The sequence below is a fragment of the Talpa occidentalis genome, unplaced genomic scaffold, assembly GCF_014898055.3.
Source record: "Talpa occidentalis isolate TD23 unplaced genomic scaffold, MPIMG_talOcc4v2.1, whole genome shotgun sequence".
NCBI classification, from domain to species: domain Eukaryota; kingdom Metazoa; phylum Chordata; class Mammalia; order Eulipotyphla; family Talpidae; genus Talpa; species Talpa occidentalis.
Window position 1 is genome coordinate 2,863,074 of NW_026555331.1, and position 16,815 is coordinate 2,879,888.

The window sequence follows — 16,815 nt, forward strand, 5'->3', positions numbered from 1 at the left end:
GCCCCGCGCCCGCGCCTCCCAGCGTGCCCCGCGCGCGCCGCGGACTACAAATGGCCGCGCGCGGCGGCCGCCGGCCAGTCAGCGGCTCCCTCAGCGACGCGCCGCGGCGGGCGGACCCGACGGGCGCGCAGGCGACGGCGGCCGGCTGGGGGCGGCGGCGGCCGCGGGCGGAGGGGCCGGAGGCGGGGCCGCGGGCCTCGGGCGCGGCGAGCTCGGCGGCCGGAGACTTGGCCGCGGCAGGGCGGGCGGAGGCCATGGGGGACCGCGGCGGCGCGGGCGGCTCCCGGCGGCGGAGGGCCGGGTCGCGGCCGTCCAGCCTGGGCGGCGGGCCCGCGGCGGCGGAAGAGGAGGCGCGGGACGCGGGCGCCGCGGGGGACGCCCCGGCCCCGGCCAAGGACAAGGACGGCGACGCCGACGCCGACGCGGGCAGCGGCCCCTGGGACCTGAGGTAGCGCTGCCCGGCCCGCGCCCCTTGCCCGGCCCGCGCCCCGCTGCCCCTAGCCCGGCCCGCGCCCCGCTGCCCCTTGCCCGGCCCGCGCCCCTAGCCCGGCCCGCGCCCCGCTGCCCCTTGCCCGGCCCGCGCCCCGCTGCCCCTAGCCCGGCCCGCGCCCCGCTGCCCCTTGCCCGGCCCGCGCCCCGCTGCCCCTAGCCCGGCCCGCGCCCCGCTGCCCCTTGCCCGGCCCGCCCCGCTGCCCCTAGCCCGGCCCGCGCCCCGCTGCCCCTTGCCCGGCCCGCGCCCCTAGCCCGGCCCGCGCCCCGCTGCCCCTAGCCCGGCCCGCGCCCCGCTGCCCCTTGCCCGGCCCGCGCCCCGCTGCCCCTAGCCCGGCCCGCGCCCCGCTGCCCCTTGCCCGGCCCGCGCCCCGCTGCCCCTAGCCCGGCCCGCGCCCCGCTGCCCCTTGCCCGGCCCGCGCCCCGCTGCCCCTTGCCCGGCCCGCCCCCGCTGCCCCTTGCCGGCCCCGCGCCCCTAGCCCGCCCGCGCCCGCTGCCCCTTGCCCGGCACGCCCCCGCTGCCCCTTGCCCGGCCCGCGCCCCGCTGCCCCTTGCCGGGCCCGCGCCCCTTGCCCGGCCCCGCTGCGGCGTGGTGCGCGCGGTGCCCCGGGAGCGCGCGGGCCGTGGACACGGAGCCCCGGGGTGGAGGGTCGCCTGCCCAGGTCGCCCGCGGGGCGGGAGGCGCCCCCTTGCCGGTCCCCAGGCGGCCCCGCGCCCCGGCTGGCCCTCCTGCGGGGCTGGGCGGGCTGGCGCTCCGCGAGGAAGGGGCGCCTGGGCTGGGCTGCCTGCGAGCGAGGGGGCTCCCCGGGGTCTCCCCTGCCGGCGCCCTCTCCCCAGTGCCGGCCGCCCTGCCGTGCGCCCAGGCCCGTGCGGCCGCTCCTCCCCGGCCCTTGCGGGGCTCTGCGCGGGGCCTGCCGTGGGCTCGCCCGCAGGTGCCGGGCCGGCCGCTGGCGGGGGCGGGAGGCCACAGGTCCCCTGGTGGGGCGGCGCTGCCTGCTCCCTCCGCGCGGCCTCCAGGGGGGCGCTCAGCCCTGTCCAGCCGCGCCTTCCTGCGGCCGGGCGCCCTCCCTGCCCGCCCAGGGCTCCGTCCTTGGAAGCCGCAGGTTTTCAAGGGGAAAGGCAGTCCGTGCAGGGCTAGCTTTCTCCCTAGGCAAGAACAAGGCTTTCTTCACTGGGTGGGGGAGGGCTGTTGGGGGACAGTCTGGTCTCTGCCCTCGGGGTGCCCGTAGTCCACCTGGGAGATAAGATAGTATTGTGCTGAGCAGTGCGAGCAAAGGTCGGGGTGGAGGTGGGGGGCTCTGCAGAGGGGCGTGCTGCTTGGGCCTGGGCTGGGGCAGGGAGGCCGGGAGGACCCTAGGGCCCTTCCCACTGCCCACACCCCAACTCTTCCCCTTTCCGAGGCAGGGCGGCTGCTGCTGTGGGCTCCCCTGGCGGGTGCTTCCCTAGTGGGTGGGGCCTGGGGTCTTCCAGTGCACAGGGGTGCTGGCTGGGGCGCGCCCCGCCCTGGGCACTCCAGGGAGAGGCGTGGCAGGTGGCCGGGTGGGGGGCGTGCTTGTCCCTCACAGCCAGGTGGCCACAGGGGTCGGGGGTCCCTGGGCTGTGGCCATGGTCAGGAGGCAGGCTGACCTGGAATTTGGCCCCTGGTGCCCTTCCTCCCTGTCGCCTGCCTCCTCCTCCTGCCTGCTTGCTGCCCTGACCCCGCCCCCTTCTTCCTTGCACCCCGAACTTGGGCCTGATCCCCTCCCGGCGCTTCCTGCTCACCTTGGCCTGGGCAGGCTGCTCAGGCTCTGGGTGTGAGTTCATCTCTTCCTGCATGCGAGGCGTGGCTGTGGGTCAGGAGGCAGAGGGCACCTTTTCCTCTGCCTGTGACTCCTCCTGCAGGCGCCGCGCACACGCCTCCCTCCTCGGCCGGGCCTGGCCTGGGCTCTCAGCACCCCAGGCGGGGCCTCCTGCTGGGGCCCGTCCCGGGGATGTCCTCGTTCTCCCCTCTCCCCTTCCTAGGCCCAGGGCCGGTGGAGGCAGTGCTGGGAGTGAGGGTGGGCAGGGGTCTGGCGCTGTGCCTGCCCCTAGCTGTACCGTGGGGGCTGAGCCTCAGCCAGCCTGTCCCCCTCGCGCCGCCCTGTGGGCGCTGCTGTCAGTGTGTGGGCCTAGTGGCCCTCGTGACGTGACGCGGTGGGCCTGGGGAGCAGGGTGGATCGCTGGAGCGCACGCGAGTGGGGTCAGCCTTGCAGTAGAGAAGAGAGTCACCCCACCGCGGGGCACGATGGCCAGGCCTGCCTCCTCCCGGCCCAGCTGGGTCTCTGGGGCAGGGTGGGCTGTGGGCTTCCTCCCTGGTGGGGCAGGGGGCGATCGGGAGGCATGTTGGGGCCCTGGGGGGTGGGCCTTGGCAGTCTGGGTGTATAGGCTCTGAGCCAGCCAGGGAGCAGGTTCGCTGTCAGGTCAGGAAAACAGTGCTCTTCCCTGCTCGTTTCCGTGTTCGAGGTGGTGGCCAATAAAGCCAGCGTGGGCTCTCGGAGACCCAGAGGGGGCAGGGGTCACACTGTTGAGAAACAGCCCAGGGCTGGGCCGGGCCGGGTGTCCAGGTGGAGACAGCAGTCGGCACGAGGCAGCGTCAGGGTGGTTCCAGCGAGAACCAGCGACTTGGGGTTGTGAGGGGCCAGGGGACAGGCCCGGAGCCGCTCCTGTGTGGGAGGTGGACCTCTGACCCCTGCTCCCTCGAGGTGCTGCTCCCCGGGACGGTGGCCAGCCAGAGGGCCGGTGGGGACCCAGGCGCGGACTCGGGTGGGCTTGCAGCCTGGCCGCGAGACCTGGGACAGAGCTGGGGGCGCGTGCAGGACGGCGCCCTGTGCTCCCGCTGCAGGGCTGCTGTGGAGGAGCCGGGGCGGGGTCAGGCCGGGGGCGCTGCAGAGGCAGGATGTGCTGTCCCCGCGCTTACAAAACCTCAGCCTTGCCCAATGCCACCGGCCTCCTGGTGCCGGAGAGCGGGCGAGGTGTGGCCACGGCGGGGGGCGGGGGGACTGTCTTGCCCCAGCCCCGACCTCCACCCCAGGGAGAACCCGAGGGGCTGCGTGTGTGTGTGTGTGTGTGTGTGTGTGTGTGTGCGCGTGCACGCGTGCCCCCCCGCCCGGCACTGGGCGGGAGCGTCATGGGAGGGACACGGATCTCTCTTGGAGAGGGCTCGGCCCAAGCAGGAGCACGGAGGGACGGGATGGGCAGCCGTTTTCAGACCGCCGGAGGCCCGCGAGCGCTCTGGACTGGGTCCGCAGCGGACCCTTGGCCTTCGGACCGTGCCTCCGTGCACCTGTGTGGGTCAGGCGCAGGCCGGCGGGCTGGGCAGGGCGCATCCGGGCCTGCCCCCGCCTCCACCCGCCTTATCCAGGCGGGGCCCTTCGCCCGTGGGAGCCCTGCCCCGCTGGGCCTGGGTGGGCCCACTGCCTGCGGCCTGGAGGGGCGGGCCCTGGGCCCTGGCCAGTCCTGAGGGCGGAGAGGATGGAGGGAGTGTGGACCTCGCGGCCCCCCCCAGGCCTGGCGCAGCGGCTCAAAGGGGCTGGGCCTGGGGTGGGGGGGTGAGCCTGCCAGAGGCCCTCGCTGCCCGCGGTCAGCGAGGCTCAGCGGGGTCCTTCTGCCCTGCCAGGTGCCACCGCCTGCAGGACTCTCTGTTCAGCTCTGACAGTGGCTTCAGCAACTACCGGGGTGTCCTGAACTGGTGTGTGGTGATGCTGGTGAGTGGGGCCGGGAGCAGGTGGCCTGGCTGGCCAGGCCCAGCAGGGCTGGCTTTGGGAGGGCTACACTTGTCCCTGTGCACTCCAGCAGGCCCCGGGGCCCTGGCTGTGCCGGTGGCCAGGGTCTCCCCCTGGCTTTGCTGGATGGTGGTGGCAAGCCGGGAGAGGCTTTGGGCTTCGGGCTGTGGACCAGGCGTGGGCCTCTGGCCTTCTGAGCGGCCTTGGGGACCTCAGAGGAGCCTTCTCCGTGCTGGATAGCCCACCGCGACCCTGACCTGTGGCTCTGTCTCTCGGCCTTAGGTCCCAGGGGCCCCATACCCTGCAGTTTCCTCTGGGTGGGGCCGGCAGCAGCGGTGGGGCAGGCCATCTGGGCCCAGCCTGAGGCAGGAGAAATCCACTGCTGAGGGGAGCAGCGGGGAGACAGGAGAGGTCTGCTCGCCATGTGGGACCCTTTCTGGCCGGCCAGGATTGAATTGGCGCCGCGGAGGCTGCTGACAGCTTCACGGCGCGGCGCTCAGCCCCTTGTGCCTCCAGGGAGGCCCGGCAGGAGCTGTTTTGTGGGGGGCTCCATCCTTGGACTCCACTTAGGGTCAAAGACGCAGGCTTGGAGCCCTGCAGGACTCTGGCCAGCCCCCGGCACCCTCCAATGGGCTGCTGTGCTGCTGCCTCTGCCACACAGCTGGGCTCTGAGGACTGGCTTGGCCCCTGGGGTGGTGCCCCGTGCGAGGGTGGGCAGCCGCTTCAGCCCACCTCGCCGGGGCTGGCACTCTGGCCTTGGGCCCAGCGGCGCGGGGTGGATGAGGGCTGCCCGCGTGTCTCTTCCACTGTAGAGCCGGGCATCCGGGAAGTGCCTGGTGTTGGGGCGGTGCCGTCCACGACAGGCCGCCTTCTGGTGCCGCGGGCAGTGCGGGGCGCTGCTGCTGTCTCTGCACGGGCGTGGGGTGAGGCGGGCGGTGAGGCCTGAAGCTGCGTGGGGGTCAATGGGGCTGGGCTTGCTGCCTCACCAATGATGCCCTCCAGGGCTCTGCCTTGGTGCCGGATGCCCAGGCAAGGTGCCCCAGGCCGGCTCAGGCCCCTGCCCCTCTTTCTCTTGCAGATCTTAAGCAACGCACGGCTGTTTTTAGAGAACCTCATCAAGTGAGTGTCTCCCCATGGCCCGATGGTGCCTCTGCCCTCTGAGGCCACCCCACTGAGGCCTGGTCCCCCGACCTCAGGTACGGCGTCTTGGTGGACCCCATCCAGGTGGTGTCTCTGTTCTTGAAGGACCCCTACAGCTGGCCCGCGCTCTGCCTGATTATCGGTGAGCTGAGCGCCCTGGGGGGAGGGCGGGGCCGGCGACCTGGGCCTGAGCCTCCCCTTGTGCTCCTGTCCTCAGTGGCCAATGTCTTCGCCGTGGCTGCCTTCCAGGTGGAGCGGAGGCTGGCCGCCGTAAGCAGCACCCCCCGCCCCCCCCTCCCCGGAGGGCTCTTGCCCCAGGGAGCCCCGTCCCAGGGTCCCTAGGGAGAGGGTCCTGGCTGACCGCTCTGCCCCCAGGGTGCCCTGTCGGAGCAGGCAGGGCTGCTGCTGCACATGGCCAACCTGCTCACCATCCTCTGCTTGCCGGCGGCCGTGGCCTTCCTGCTTGAGTCCATCACTCCAGGTGTGACCCCACCTCGTCCCGGGGCCTGCGGGGCGCCGGGCCCTGCGGCCAGGGCCCTGCTGTGGGCAGATGTGCTGAGCCTGCTCTCCCGCAGTGGGCTCCGTGCTGGCCCTGACGGTGTACACCATCCTGTTCCTGAAGCTCTTCTCCTACCGGGACGTCAACCTGTGGTGCCGCCAGCACAGGGCCCGGGTCAAGGCCAAGGCTGGTGAGGGGCTGGGGGTGGCCTGGGAGGCCCGGGTCAAGGCCAAGGCTGGGGGATGGCCTGGGGGTGGCCTGGGGGGCCTGAGTCAAGGCCAAGGCTGCGCCCACACTGCCTGTCCTGCCCGCAGCTGCTGCAGGCAAGAAGGCCAACGGCGGAGCAGCGCAGCGCACCGTGAGCTACCCGGACAACCTGACCTACCGCGGTGAGGCCCTGCAGGGCAGGGGGGGGGGTGTCCAGGGGGCCAGCCCTAGCGGTGCCAGCCCCTTCTTCCTCCCCAGATCTGTACTACTTCCTCTTCGCCCCCACGCTGTGCTACGAGCTCAACTTTCCCCGCTCCCCCCGCATCCGCAAGCGCTTCCTGCTGCGGAGGCTCCTTGAGATGGTGAGCTGGGCTGGGCCGCGCGGGCGGGCCGGGCCGGGGGTGTCCTGGTGGAGGCGGCTCAGCCTGCTGCTCTTGCCCCCCCAGCTGTTCTTCACTCAGCTCCAGGTGGGGCTGATCCAGCAGGTGAGGAGGGCGGCGCGCCGCGCGGGCGGGGGCTGGGGCCGCCAGGGCTGGCCGCTGACCCGCCCTTCTTTGCAGTGGATGGTCCCCACCATCCAGAACTCCATGAAGCCCTTCAAGGTGAGCGGCGGCGCCCGTGGGGGAGGGGGCGGGCCGGGGCGCCCGCTGAGCGCTGTCTCCCCAGGACATGGACTACTCCCGCATGGTGGAGCGCCTGCTGAAGCTGGCGGTGAGCGCCGCGCCGGGGCGGGGCGGGCCGGGGCGGGCCGGGGCGGGCGGGGGGCTGAGCCTGCCGCCCCTGCAGATCCCCAACCACCTCATCTGGCTCATCTTCTTCTACTGGCTGTTCCACTCCTGCCTCAACGCCGTGGCCGAGCTCATGCAGTTTGGAGACCGCGAGTTCTACCGTGACTGGTGGTGGGCCCGGGGCGTGGGGCCCGGGGCGTGGGGCGGGGCGGGGCTCGGCGGGGCGCGGGGGGCCTCCTGAACCCCGCCCTCCCCGCCCAGGAACTCCGAGTCGGTCCCCTACTTCTGGCAGAACTGGAACATCCCGGTGCACAAGTGGTGCTCCAGGTGGGCGCGGGGCGCGGGCGGGCGGGGGGCTCCTGCGCGCGTGGCCCGGGCGCCCCTGCCACGGCCTCCTCCCGCAGGCACTTCTACAAGCCCATGCTCCGCCGGGGCAGCAGCAAGTGGCTGGCCAGGATGGGCGTGTTCCTGGCTTCGGCCTTCTTCCACGAGGTCAGTGCCGGGCCCACCCCTGCCGCGGGCGGGCGGGCGCGGGGCGCGGGCGCGGGCGCGGGGCTGACCCGCTCTCCCCGCCCAGTACCTGGTGAGCGTCCCGCTGCGCATGTTCCGCCTCTGGGCCTTCACGGGCATGATGGCGCAGGTGAGCGGCCGGGCGGGGGCGGCGCTCCCGGGCAGGCGCCGGTCCCCGCGCCCGGCTGACCGCGGTCCCGTGTCCCCAGATCCCGCTGGCCTGGATCGTGGGCCGCTTCCTGCGCGGCAACTACGGCAACGCGGCCGTGTGGCTGTCGCTCATCATCGGGCAGCCGGTGGCCGTGCTCATGTACGTGCACGACTACTACGTGCTGCACCACGAGGCCCCCGCGGCGGGCGCCTGAGGCCGGGCTGCCCTCCCGCCCCTATGGGGCCCTCCTGCCCCTCGGGCAAGACCAGGCCCAGGGCTGCGCAAGGTGCCAGCGCCCGGGCTGCCCCGCCCAAGGGACCGCGGCTGTCAATAAAGTGCTGTCCAGTGACCTCCGCGGCCTGCTGGGGTTCAGGGCTGGTGGGGGCCCCCACACCCTACCCCACCCCATGTAGGGCACACAGGGCTGTGAGGCAGCTGTTCCCTGGGGCTAGAAAGCCCCTTTCCTCTGGCTCTCCCTGCCCCCCCCCACCCCCTCAGGCTGTCCCCTGGCAGGGTGGGTGTGGGTGGTCATGGGGCCCCTCACCTGGCCAGAAAACCCCCGCTACCCTGTCCCTCAGGCCACGGCGGGCAGGCAGGCCTGGAAGTCTCCATAGAAGGGTCCAGCGGGAGCCAAGGCCAGGCCCCCAGCTCTGGGAGCCCCTGCCAGCTCCCTGTGGGCTGCCCTGTGTGAGCAGCGTCCCGGGGAGCGCCAGCTGGCCACGCTACCCGATGCTTCCGGCGCCGGGCCCGCCTCCTGTCTGGAATGAGGCCCGCGGCTGGGCCAGGCCGGAGGTCTCACCCTCTCTGGGTCATGGTGACCCTGGGGTGGCCTCAGACCCTGAGGTCCTGGCAGCGTGTGTAGCCCGGGCCTGTCCAGCGGCACCTGGCCACTCGGAGATGGTGCCCAGTGCAGCTGTCTCCCACTCTGGAACCCCGCTGCTGCAGGGCACCCAAGCCGGGGAGGGCGCCCTGGGGCCCGCCTGGCCTCAAATAAAGACTGGAGTGAAGACTTGAGCCAACGTGGTCCTGTTGGGCAGGGGTGGGGTGCGCGCCAGCGCTGCCCTCCCTCCCCGAGGCCCCGTGCCCGCGGCGGAGGAAGCAGACGCAGAGGCCACATGGGGAGCCAGTCCTTTATAGGCGCTGCGTGTCCGCCCGCCCGTCGGTCCGAGATCTGCCCTCCCGCCGCAGAGCGGGGGCGCGTGGGAAAGTCGCAGCGCGAGTCCGCGGCTCTGGCGCCAGCCAGTTCCAGTGCAGCGAAGCCCCAAGCCCGCCCGGGCGCCTGCCCAGCCAGCCTCCCCGCAGGCCCCGACGTCTGGGGGGCGGGCGCGCGGCCTCTAGGAGACAGCGGGGTCCTGGGCTTTGGGGGGCTCCGAGCCCGTCAGCAGGGAGATGGTGGGGTCGTCCGCGTAGTCATCCCCCTCGGAGAAGTAGGAGCCCTCGCCCAGCTCGAAGAGCACGGGCAGGTCGCCGCCCACGTCCGCGTGGCCGGGGTCCACCAGGAGCAGGGGCTGCGCCGTGTAGTGCACCAGCTGCTTGCCTGCGGGGGTGGGGGGGGTGGGGGTCAGGCGGGGCGGGGGGCGGGGGGCAGGGGCGGCCCGGGCTGGGGCTCACCTGAGTCAGGGCTGCTGTTCTCAGGCTCGATGGGCCGGGGCGGCTCCGGGGGGAGAGGAGCTCCTGGATCTGCTGGGGGGGGGGGGGGGCATAGTGAGGGTCCCGCCCATCCCCGCCCCCCACCCCTGCCCCGCCTACGCACGCTGGCCAGGCTGCTGTCCAGGTCCGGGAGGCTCATGTCCGGCACCGTCACGGAGGGGCTGAACAGCTGTGGGGAGGCGCGGAGTCAGACTGCCGTAGTGGGGGGCCGGGGCAGAGGTGGGGGCGGGCAGGGCCACTCACGTCCAGAAGGGCGCTGGTGTCCACGCTGAAGCCGTGGCTGCTCAGCATGGTCTGCAGGTTGTCCAGGTTGGAGTCCATGGCGTCCAGGTGGTCGCTGAGCTCCGTCCTGGCCGGAGTGGGTGGGTCAGGTGAGACGGCGCCCGCACCCCCACTCTGACTTTTGCGGGCACCTGCGCCTGCCTGCCCACCTGGCGGGGCAGCTGGGCTACACCCACCCTACTCGGGTTCACGGAGGCCCCGAGTGTCGCATTGGCCGTGCTGGCCCGTCCTGTGGCCCCCTGCAGTGCCAGGCGGGCAGGGGGTTCAGGCGGGCAGGGGTCCGGAGCTTAGTGGTCAGGCCAAGGTGAAGTGCAGGCGGGGGAGGGGGGGAGGCTGCTGCACTCGTGGGGGTCAGCCCTGGCCCTGCTGTGGGGGCAGAGACCCTGGGGCTAGGGGCCCTTGGCTGGGGGAGGCCGGATGCACCCCAGAGAAGCCAGCACAGCTGGGGCCTGTGCCACCCCCAAAGACTGAGGGGCGGCCACTCCGAGTGAGTGCAGGGGCAGGGCCTGCCACCGGGAGGGCGAGGGCCGAGCCGGGCCAGCTCACGTCCGCAGCCGGGGCAAGGCCTGCGCTCCGGCAGCCGCCCCCCTCCCCAGTGGGGACGCGCTAACCCTGGCTGGCCTCGGCCATGCAGAGAGGAGGGGCGGGGGAGGAGGCGGGCGACCCCAGACATCTGTGGAGCGCGAGCCCAACTGCAAGATACAAAGACAAGAGCCCCCCGATTGCAGGTGGGGGCCAGGCAGGCCTCCTGCCCCCCGCCTTGCTCGCCCAGCCTCGGGGCAGCACGACAGACGCGGGGACGCGGCGGCCGGCCGGTGGGCGCCACCCCCTCCCAGCCTGGGCCGGGGCTCTGGTCCTGCTCTGCCCCAGTGGCCGCTGTGTCCACCCTCGTGAAGGCCCCGACACGCTTCCGGACGGACTCCTCTGTCGCGGACACTCACTTGTCCAGGCAAGCGACGCTGAGGCACTTCTCAGGGGCCGAGGGGGCCCGGGGGAGCGGGGACGGCCCCCCGAGTCCGGGAGGGGCGTGGCCAGGGCAGCGGGGGCAGGCTCGCTCTCCCGCAGTATGGAGTCGATGAGGGCAGTCGGGGACAGGGGCGTCTCCACGACAGAGGGCGGGCGCCCGGGACTGGCCACCTCCTCCGGGGGGCTCCGTGGCGGGCTGGGGGGCTCCTCCTTGACCCGCACCAGGGGCCTGCACGGGGGACGCATGTCAGCCAGCACCGGGGCGCCACCCTCCTCCCAGAGCCCGCCGGGCGCGGGGCCCCACCTCTCGTCCAGGCTCCCGCCCGGGGAGGCCACGGGGCTGCCGGGGGCCAGCTCGGTGATGTCGGAGATGATGGGGCCGGAGCTGGCCACCGCGTCCGGGGAGTAGAGGCTGGCGCCGCTGTAGGCGGGGGACGGGGCCTGGCGGGAAGGGAGGCGGACAGGGCCGGCCGGGGCCATTAGGCCGCGCCTGCCCCGGCGACCCCACCGGGCCGCCCCGTGCAGGCCGCCCGCTCACCGCGAAGGGCCCAGAGCCATGCAGGTGCTCCAGGGAGTACTGGCGGCCGAACTTGGGCATGGAGTGGGCCGCGCCGCCGTCGTTCAGCATCAGGGGGCTGCGGGGAAGGGGCGGTCAGCGGCCTCCTGGGGGGAAGGGGACCACACCCGGGCCAGCTGCGGGCCTCCCCCGCGCCTCACATTTTTCTCTTCACCCCTAGGATCCGGTTCGACTGCACCAGCGAGATGAGGAACTGGATGAGCTGCGGGTGGAGAGGGTGGTCAGCCCGGCCCGGCCCCCCAGCGCCCCCCTCCCCCGCGCTGGCCTTGGCCCACACCTTGTTGACCACTTTCTGCTGCTGCGCGTGCTTCTGCCGCAGACTGGCCACCTCCCGCCACAGGGCCTCGTTCTCACTGCAATAGAGCGGGGGCTCGGCAGGGCAGACCCCAGGCCGAGGGGCGCAGAACCCTCTCTGGGGAGGCTGGATAGTCCGGCTGAGAGCCCCCAGGAGCCTGGCCAGGCCTCGGCAATCTCTGCCCAGCACCCCGGGCCAGAGGCGAGCTCCTCAGGTCTTATGCTGTGGGCTGTGGGGGCCGATGCTGGGCAGGACCAGTAAGCAGTGTGCCTAGCCCGTCCTGCCGCTGGGCACGGACCCGACCACCCTGAGCCCACAAGGCTAAGGTCCCCTGGCTCCCATCTCCAGGCACCACTGTCCAGGGTGGGTGCTGGGCCCAGCGTGAGGCCGCGACAGGCTCAGGGCCCCGCCCCAAGCCATCCCCAGGGGCCAGCCTCATGGGGAGGGCGGTGCCAAGGCCCTGCACTGTGGGGGCTGTCAGCGCCCAGTCCATGGTGGATGAGGGGGCCGGGGCGGCCATAGAGATAGCGGAGTGGCTGGCGGAGCTCTGCCCCCGGGAAGCCCACCCCGTCCCCCCGGCTGACCCGGAGGCGCCCCCAGTTGGCGCTCGCCACAGGCCCCGGCACCTACTGCTTCATGGCCAGCAGCTTGGAGTCCATGGTCTCCTGCCGCCCCTTCATCAGCTGCACGTCGGTCAGCAGCTTGGTGACGCTGTCCTGGCGGATCTTTATGTCCTCGCTCTTCAGAGTGGACACCTGGGTCCCCAGGGCAGGCGTCACTGAGGTGGCCCGGGCCATGGGGAGCCCCGCGGGCGGGCGGGGGGGGGTCACTACTCACGCTGGTCACTTTCCTCTTGATGCTCTCCAGGAGCTGCTCGCGGCCGCGCAGAAAGCACGGGTGCTGGAACTCAGTGTCGTCCCGCTCCGGCTTGACCAGGCCGCCCTGCTCGATGCGCACCACCTTCCGGAAGCCGTCTGCGCGGGACGGCCGGCGGCTGAGGGCGGGACCCGACTGCGAGGCCGTCGCGGGGACGCCGCCCCCCCGCCACCCCCGGGGCGCCCGCAGGCCACTCACACATGTTGAGCTGGCGCACGAAGCTGGCCATGTTGTTGTGCTTGAAGTACTTGGGCAGCACCTCCTTGGCGAACTGGCCCTGGTCAAAGACGTGGAAGCTGTTCCCGCCCTGCGGGGACACGGGTGGTGTCACGGCGGCCCCTGCGCAAGGGCAGCCTGCCCTGGCCACGTGCCCGCTGGCCCTGCCCGCCCGAGGCCGAGCTGGGCGCCAGGGTCAGGCGTGGGTGGGCACTGGCGGGGAGCCCGGCCGGGCAGCAGAGGCCCCATCTCTGGCTCCCGCCAGCAGGTTGGCCTCGGGCCGGGGGGGGCTTGATTCCGGCACCTCTGGCGACGAGCGTGGCTGTGCTCAGGAGGGTTGGGCTGGCCCCGCGCCTGCCCGCCCTCCCCTGGCCGCAGACTGGGGCCACCGCCCCGTAGCGGGCAGGACCGGGCCCCCCAGGGTATGGCGCGCGCGCAGGGGGCCGCAGTGGCGGAGCAGCACCACTGACTTCTTCTGCCCGAACGTGGCAGTAACAGACCCGACCAATAACCCAGCCAACTTTCCAGAACTCGCAAAATTAACCAACGAATGGCAGCATCGGGGTGCGTGGACCTCGGCCCCGCCCCCCACAGCCAGGCCGGGGCCTTCCCGGTGCAGAGCCCACCCCGTGGGTGTTGGCAAGAGCCCTGAGGGCCCTGGGCAGCGGTGGCGGCTCCGGCAGCCGGGACAGGTCAGCGGGACACTCAAGAGGAAGCGCTGGGTGGAACGAGGAGGCCGGGAAGCCGCGTGTCCTGGCCCCAGGCTCACGCAGGCCCCACGGACAGCAGGCCGGGGGCTGGAGTCGGGGCGGAGGAGATCCCTGGCCCTCCCGCCGGTGGGACGAGCAGCCGCTCCAGGGCTGCAAACTGCCCAGCGTCAGTTCAGAAGTCGCCGAACAAACACCAAGAAACAGAAGAGGCCAGGGAGCCACCCACAGGGCGCGGCAGACCCCTCCTGCCTCCCCGCTGCGCCCCTCGGCAGTGGGTTTCAGCGGATCTGCCCGCCCTGCGCCCCGCTCTGTCTCTGGGGAGTCCTCACTCCTGCGCCTCTGGCCTGCGCCCCAGCTCTTGTGTGCATCAAGAAAATAAACCCTTAAAAAGACCCAAATCTTTAAAAAAGAACAAGGGAACACAAGAAGCCGCGGCCGCAACAGCCCCGCGAGGGTCTGAGCCCGGATTGACGGGCGCCCGAGGCGCCGAGAAGGAGCTGGGGCCTGAGCAGGCCCCGGGCCAGCACCGCCCGGGGAAGCCCGTGGGCTACGGAAGGCCGGTCGGGCACGCAGGACGAGAACGACAGCAGATGAAAGCCTGGCGCGGGTCTGAGGCCCGCACGGTGGGGGTAGGAGGAGCGCTCGACAGGCGGTCAGAGGACCAGGCCGGGAGGAGGCCCAGGGCCCAGAGCCCCGACTCCAAGGAGCAGAGGCCGGTGCCCCTGCCCCCCCCCCCAAGCTGGCAGCTGCCCCACCCGCGGGCCGCGCCCCCGGAGATGTCCCACAGGGCTCTGGGCCTCCACGAACTGCCGAAGCCGGGCTCAATCCAGTCCTCAGGCGGGGGAGCAAGCGCTGGGCAGCGCGGGACAGCGGGGCGGGGGCAGTGAGCGCGAGGCCCAGAGGCCAGTGCCACCGCGGTCACCCGCGGGCATCCAGGCCCTCGACACCCGCGGGCTCTCTGGGCCGCCCGGGAGGCTTCGCAAACGCACAGGCAGAGGCCCCGGGCAGAGACCCCAGCAGCCCAGGCCCGCGCACGCCATCTCTGGGGGCCCTCCACCCCCGCCTCCTCTGCGACCCCAAGAGGCAAAAGATCAAGCCCGGTGCCCCGAGTCTCCCGGCTGCCGCCAGCACCTTCCCAGCTCTCCCCTACTCTGCTGCGCTTTCCGGAAGACAGACACTGGGGGACGGACGGGGTTGAAGAACAAAAGGGGAAAGGAAAACCGCAAACACGGGGTGCCCCTCCCGCTCATGGCCCGCCGTCCCATCAGCGCACGCACGACGCCCTGGTTTTCGGAGAGACCAGAAATGCTCCCCAAAGGCCGGTTTCCCACTCTTGCTCGCCTGTCGCTCCCGAGAGCGCCTGGGCTGCCCGGGGCCCGCGCGCTGGCAGAGCGGCTGGAGCTGAGTCTGTGCCCATTTCGGGCTCCTCACGTCGCGCATGGACAGGCCCTGCCCCCCCACGCTGGCCACTGCGCCGCAGCCGCGATCAGTCCAGCCTCGGGGCCAGCACTCGGCTTCCGCGGAGGACTCTCCTGGATGGCCTCTGGCTGGCACCTGAGCGACGCGCTTTCCCTGTGGCCGCGCACCAGGGGGGAGGTGGAGGCCGGCTGCTTGCGGGTGGGTGGGGGTCACGCACGGGGTTTGGCAGAGAAGCAGCTGCCTCCACACCCACGTCAAGCCCTCCACGACGGGCTTTCCACTTGCTCGCCAGTTGCCGTCGATGCGGGAACAGCGGTGCCACCGCACACACCTGAAAGCCGGAGCAGCTGGCCGACACACAGAAGGGCCCGTGGCAGGGAGAGCGGCGCCACCCCGTCGCTGGGCCTGCGCCCACCTCTGCTGGCCCCTCCCCAGATGCTCCCTCCCCCCAGGAGGTGTCTGTGTCCTCGCCCACTCAGGGCCAGCCAGTGGGCCCCACACCCCCTTTCTGCCCGGAACGCATTCCTGCCACTGTCCCCGGCCTCTGGCAGGCGCTGGCGAGTCCTCTGCGCCTCAACCAGGAAAGGCCACTGCCCCACCCAGTCCACAGCCCCACAGGGGCCCAGCGGGGCCTTAAAGGGCAGGTTTACTGAGGTCTGGACAGCGCCAGGGGCCCAACCCCCCGCACCTCTGGGTCTGGGCCAGCTGCTCCCATGGGCAAGTGCTGAGGAGCTAGGCAGGGAAGAACGCACCTCAGTGGCCAGGCCCTGCAGGGCAGGTGCAGGGCCTGGGCAGCCTTGTCCACTGGGGCGGCCCAGTGGGCGCCCGTGGACTGGCACACCTGACACCGGCGTCTGGGGTGGCAGCCCTAGGGCCTGGCCTTCAAGTAGGAGCACATCCCACGCCAGGCCAGGTTTGAAAGAGACATTGGCTGTAGTTTCTGGGGCCAGCGTCAGTGACCAGCCTTCCTTATCACCTGGATCTCACTGGGCAGGGGGGGACCTTCAGCAGCCAGGAGGGGACATCAGAGCCGCCTAGGGCTCCAAGTGCTGGAGTCCCAGCCAAGCTGCCGCAGAGCCTGTGCAGATGCTGGCCAGAGGCTGCAGGGCCTTATGTGTGCGTCCTCCAGGCCCCAAGTGGCACCAGTGCCCCCCTCAGGTGGCCGCCCGCAGCCCCACTCAGTGTGGCCAGGGGCGTCCCTAAGCTTCGGAGCTGGTGCTGGTCTCTGCTCCTGGTCCTGCACCTATGCCAACCAACCCCACCCGCCCTTGCGCTCAGGCAGGTGAGCACCCCAGACCCGGCCGCTCCTGGCTCCCCCAGGCAGACTCACTGTGGGCACGGAAACACAGGCCCGCGCTGGCCTGGTCACGCCCACCGTCCTGCCCGAAGGCCTCCCTGATATGAAGACAGCCCTGGGGGTGACCGGGGCGCCCCCACCCCCACCCCTAGAGACCAGGTCGTTCTAGCAATCTCAAGCTGGGCGAGGGGCTTCCAGCCGGTCAGGGGAAGAAAGGGGGGAGGAGGGGTGAAGACGGCAGAGCGCAATGCCCCCTCGGGTCAGGACCCAGAGATCGGGGCTGGCGCTGGGACGGCCGTGGGGACGCGCCTCTGCTTTCTGGGACTCCTGCGGGCCAGCGGCCTGGGGACCAGGGCACCCACAGGGCGGCCAGAGAGGCGACATGGCTCAGGCGACCTCGCAGCCTCAGTTCGTCTCTAATCCCGGCCCCCTTCAGACAGAAGCGCGTCCCAGACGGCCCGCGCCAGGGACCCGCCTCGGGCCGCCGGCCTCGGGGCTGAGAGAAGCGCAGGCCCGGGCCCGCGGGGCGCCCACCCGGGAGCCCAGACAGCGCCGGGGCCCCTGCCAAGGCCGCGGCGGCCCCGCGGGCTCAGACCCTGTAAACAAGCCGCTGCCAGGCAACCGGTGACAGGCGCGGGCGCCGCGCCCGGAGAAGCGGCAGCCGGCGGCGCTCGGGAAGCGGCCGGGCCGGCGCGGACCAACCCGAGCGCGCGACGTCTCGGGCGCCCTCGGGCCCCGCGCCCCGGCCCGGCCGCCCCGCCCCGGGCCCGCGCGCCCCCGCCGCGCCCCCGCCCCGCCGGCCCCGCGCGCGCCCCAGGAGGCGACGGGCCCGCCCGCACCGGGCTCCAGCAGATGAGCGCGTCGGTGTCCGGGTCGCTCACGAGGGTCCACAGTTTGGTCAGGAAGGCCGGGACGTTGCTGGGCCCCGCCGCGCCCGGGCCCGCGGGCAGATCCATGCCGGGCAGGGCGGGAGAGGTGGCGGGGGCGACCGCGAAGGGAGCCGAGGGCCGGCCTAGCGCCGCCGCCGCGCCTGCACCCCGGCCGCGCCGCCGCCGCCCGCTGC

At 72.9% G+C, this 16,815-nt stretch overlaps 2 protein-coding genes across 3 annotated transcripts; one reads left to right on the top strand and one right to left on the bottom strand.

Annotated features, from left to right (window-relative positions):
• The first annotated feature begins 254 nt into the window (after positions 1 to 254).
• On the top strand, positions 255 to 8,501 carry DGAT1 (diacylglycerol O-acyltransferase 1). 2 transcript variants are annotated; one of them, XM_037493518.2, is made up of 17 exons: positions 255 to 448; positions 4,124 to 4,211; positions 5,308 to 5,348; positions 5,426 to 5,511; positions 5,587 to 5,639; positions 5,745 to 5,850; positions 5,945 to 6,058; positions 6,183 to 6,257; positions 6,334 to 6,437; positions 6,522 to 6,560; positions 6,636 to 6,677; positions 6,742 to 6,786; positions 6,862 to 6,974; positions 7,065 to 7,130; positions 7,208 to 7,295; positions 7,381 to 7,443; positions 7,523 to 8,084. In XM_037493518.2, the coding sequence occupies exons 1-17, from the start codon at positions 255 to 257 to the stop codon at positions 7,676 to 7,678; spliced, it is 1,473 nt and encodes a 490-aa protein (XP_037349415.1). In that variant the 3' UTR covers positions 7,679 to 8,084. The 2 variants fall into 2 exon arrangements, with proteins under 2 accessions (XP_037349415.1, XP_054547919.1); XM_054691944.1 differs by lacking the exons at positions 255 to 448; positions 4,124 to 4,211; positions 5,308 to 5,348; positions 5,587 to 5,639 and having other exon boundaries at positions 5,474 to 5,511; positions 7,523 to 7,623; positions 8,043 to 8,501.
• HSF1 (heat shock transcription factor 1) lies at positions 8,472 to 16,749 on the bottom strand. The gene is given in 15 exon segments (XM_037492547.2): positions 8,472 to 9,001; positions 9,076 to 9,123; positions 9,126 to 9,144; positions 9,218 to 9,283; positions 9,358 to 9,463; positions 10,338 to 10,380; positions 10,383 to 10,591; positions 10,667 to 10,803; positions 10,901 to 10,997; positions 11,080 to 11,141; positions 11,217 to 11,292; positions 11,865 to 11,989; positions 12,072 to 12,208; positions 12,309 to 12,417; positions 16,592 to 16,749. Coding segments are annotated over 15 exon segments (1,554 nt in total). The 5' UTR covers positions 16,709 to 16,749; the 3' UTR covers positions 8,472 to 8,798.
• Positions 16,750 to 16,815: the final 66 nt, after the last annotated feature.

Coding starts and splice junctions, on each gene's coding strand:
- DGAT1 (XM_037493518.2), top strand. CDS start 255: ATGGGGGACCGCGGCGGCGCGGGCGGCTCCCGGCGGCGGAGGGCCGGG. Junction 5,512..5,586: donor CGCGCTCTGCCTGATTATCG/GTGAGCTGAGCG, acceptor TCCTGTCCTCAG/TGGCCAATGTCTTCGCCGTG. Junction 6,258..6,333: donor GGACAACCTGACCTACCGCG/GTGAGGCCCTGC, acceptor CTTCCTCCCCAG/ATCTGTACTACTTCCTCTTC.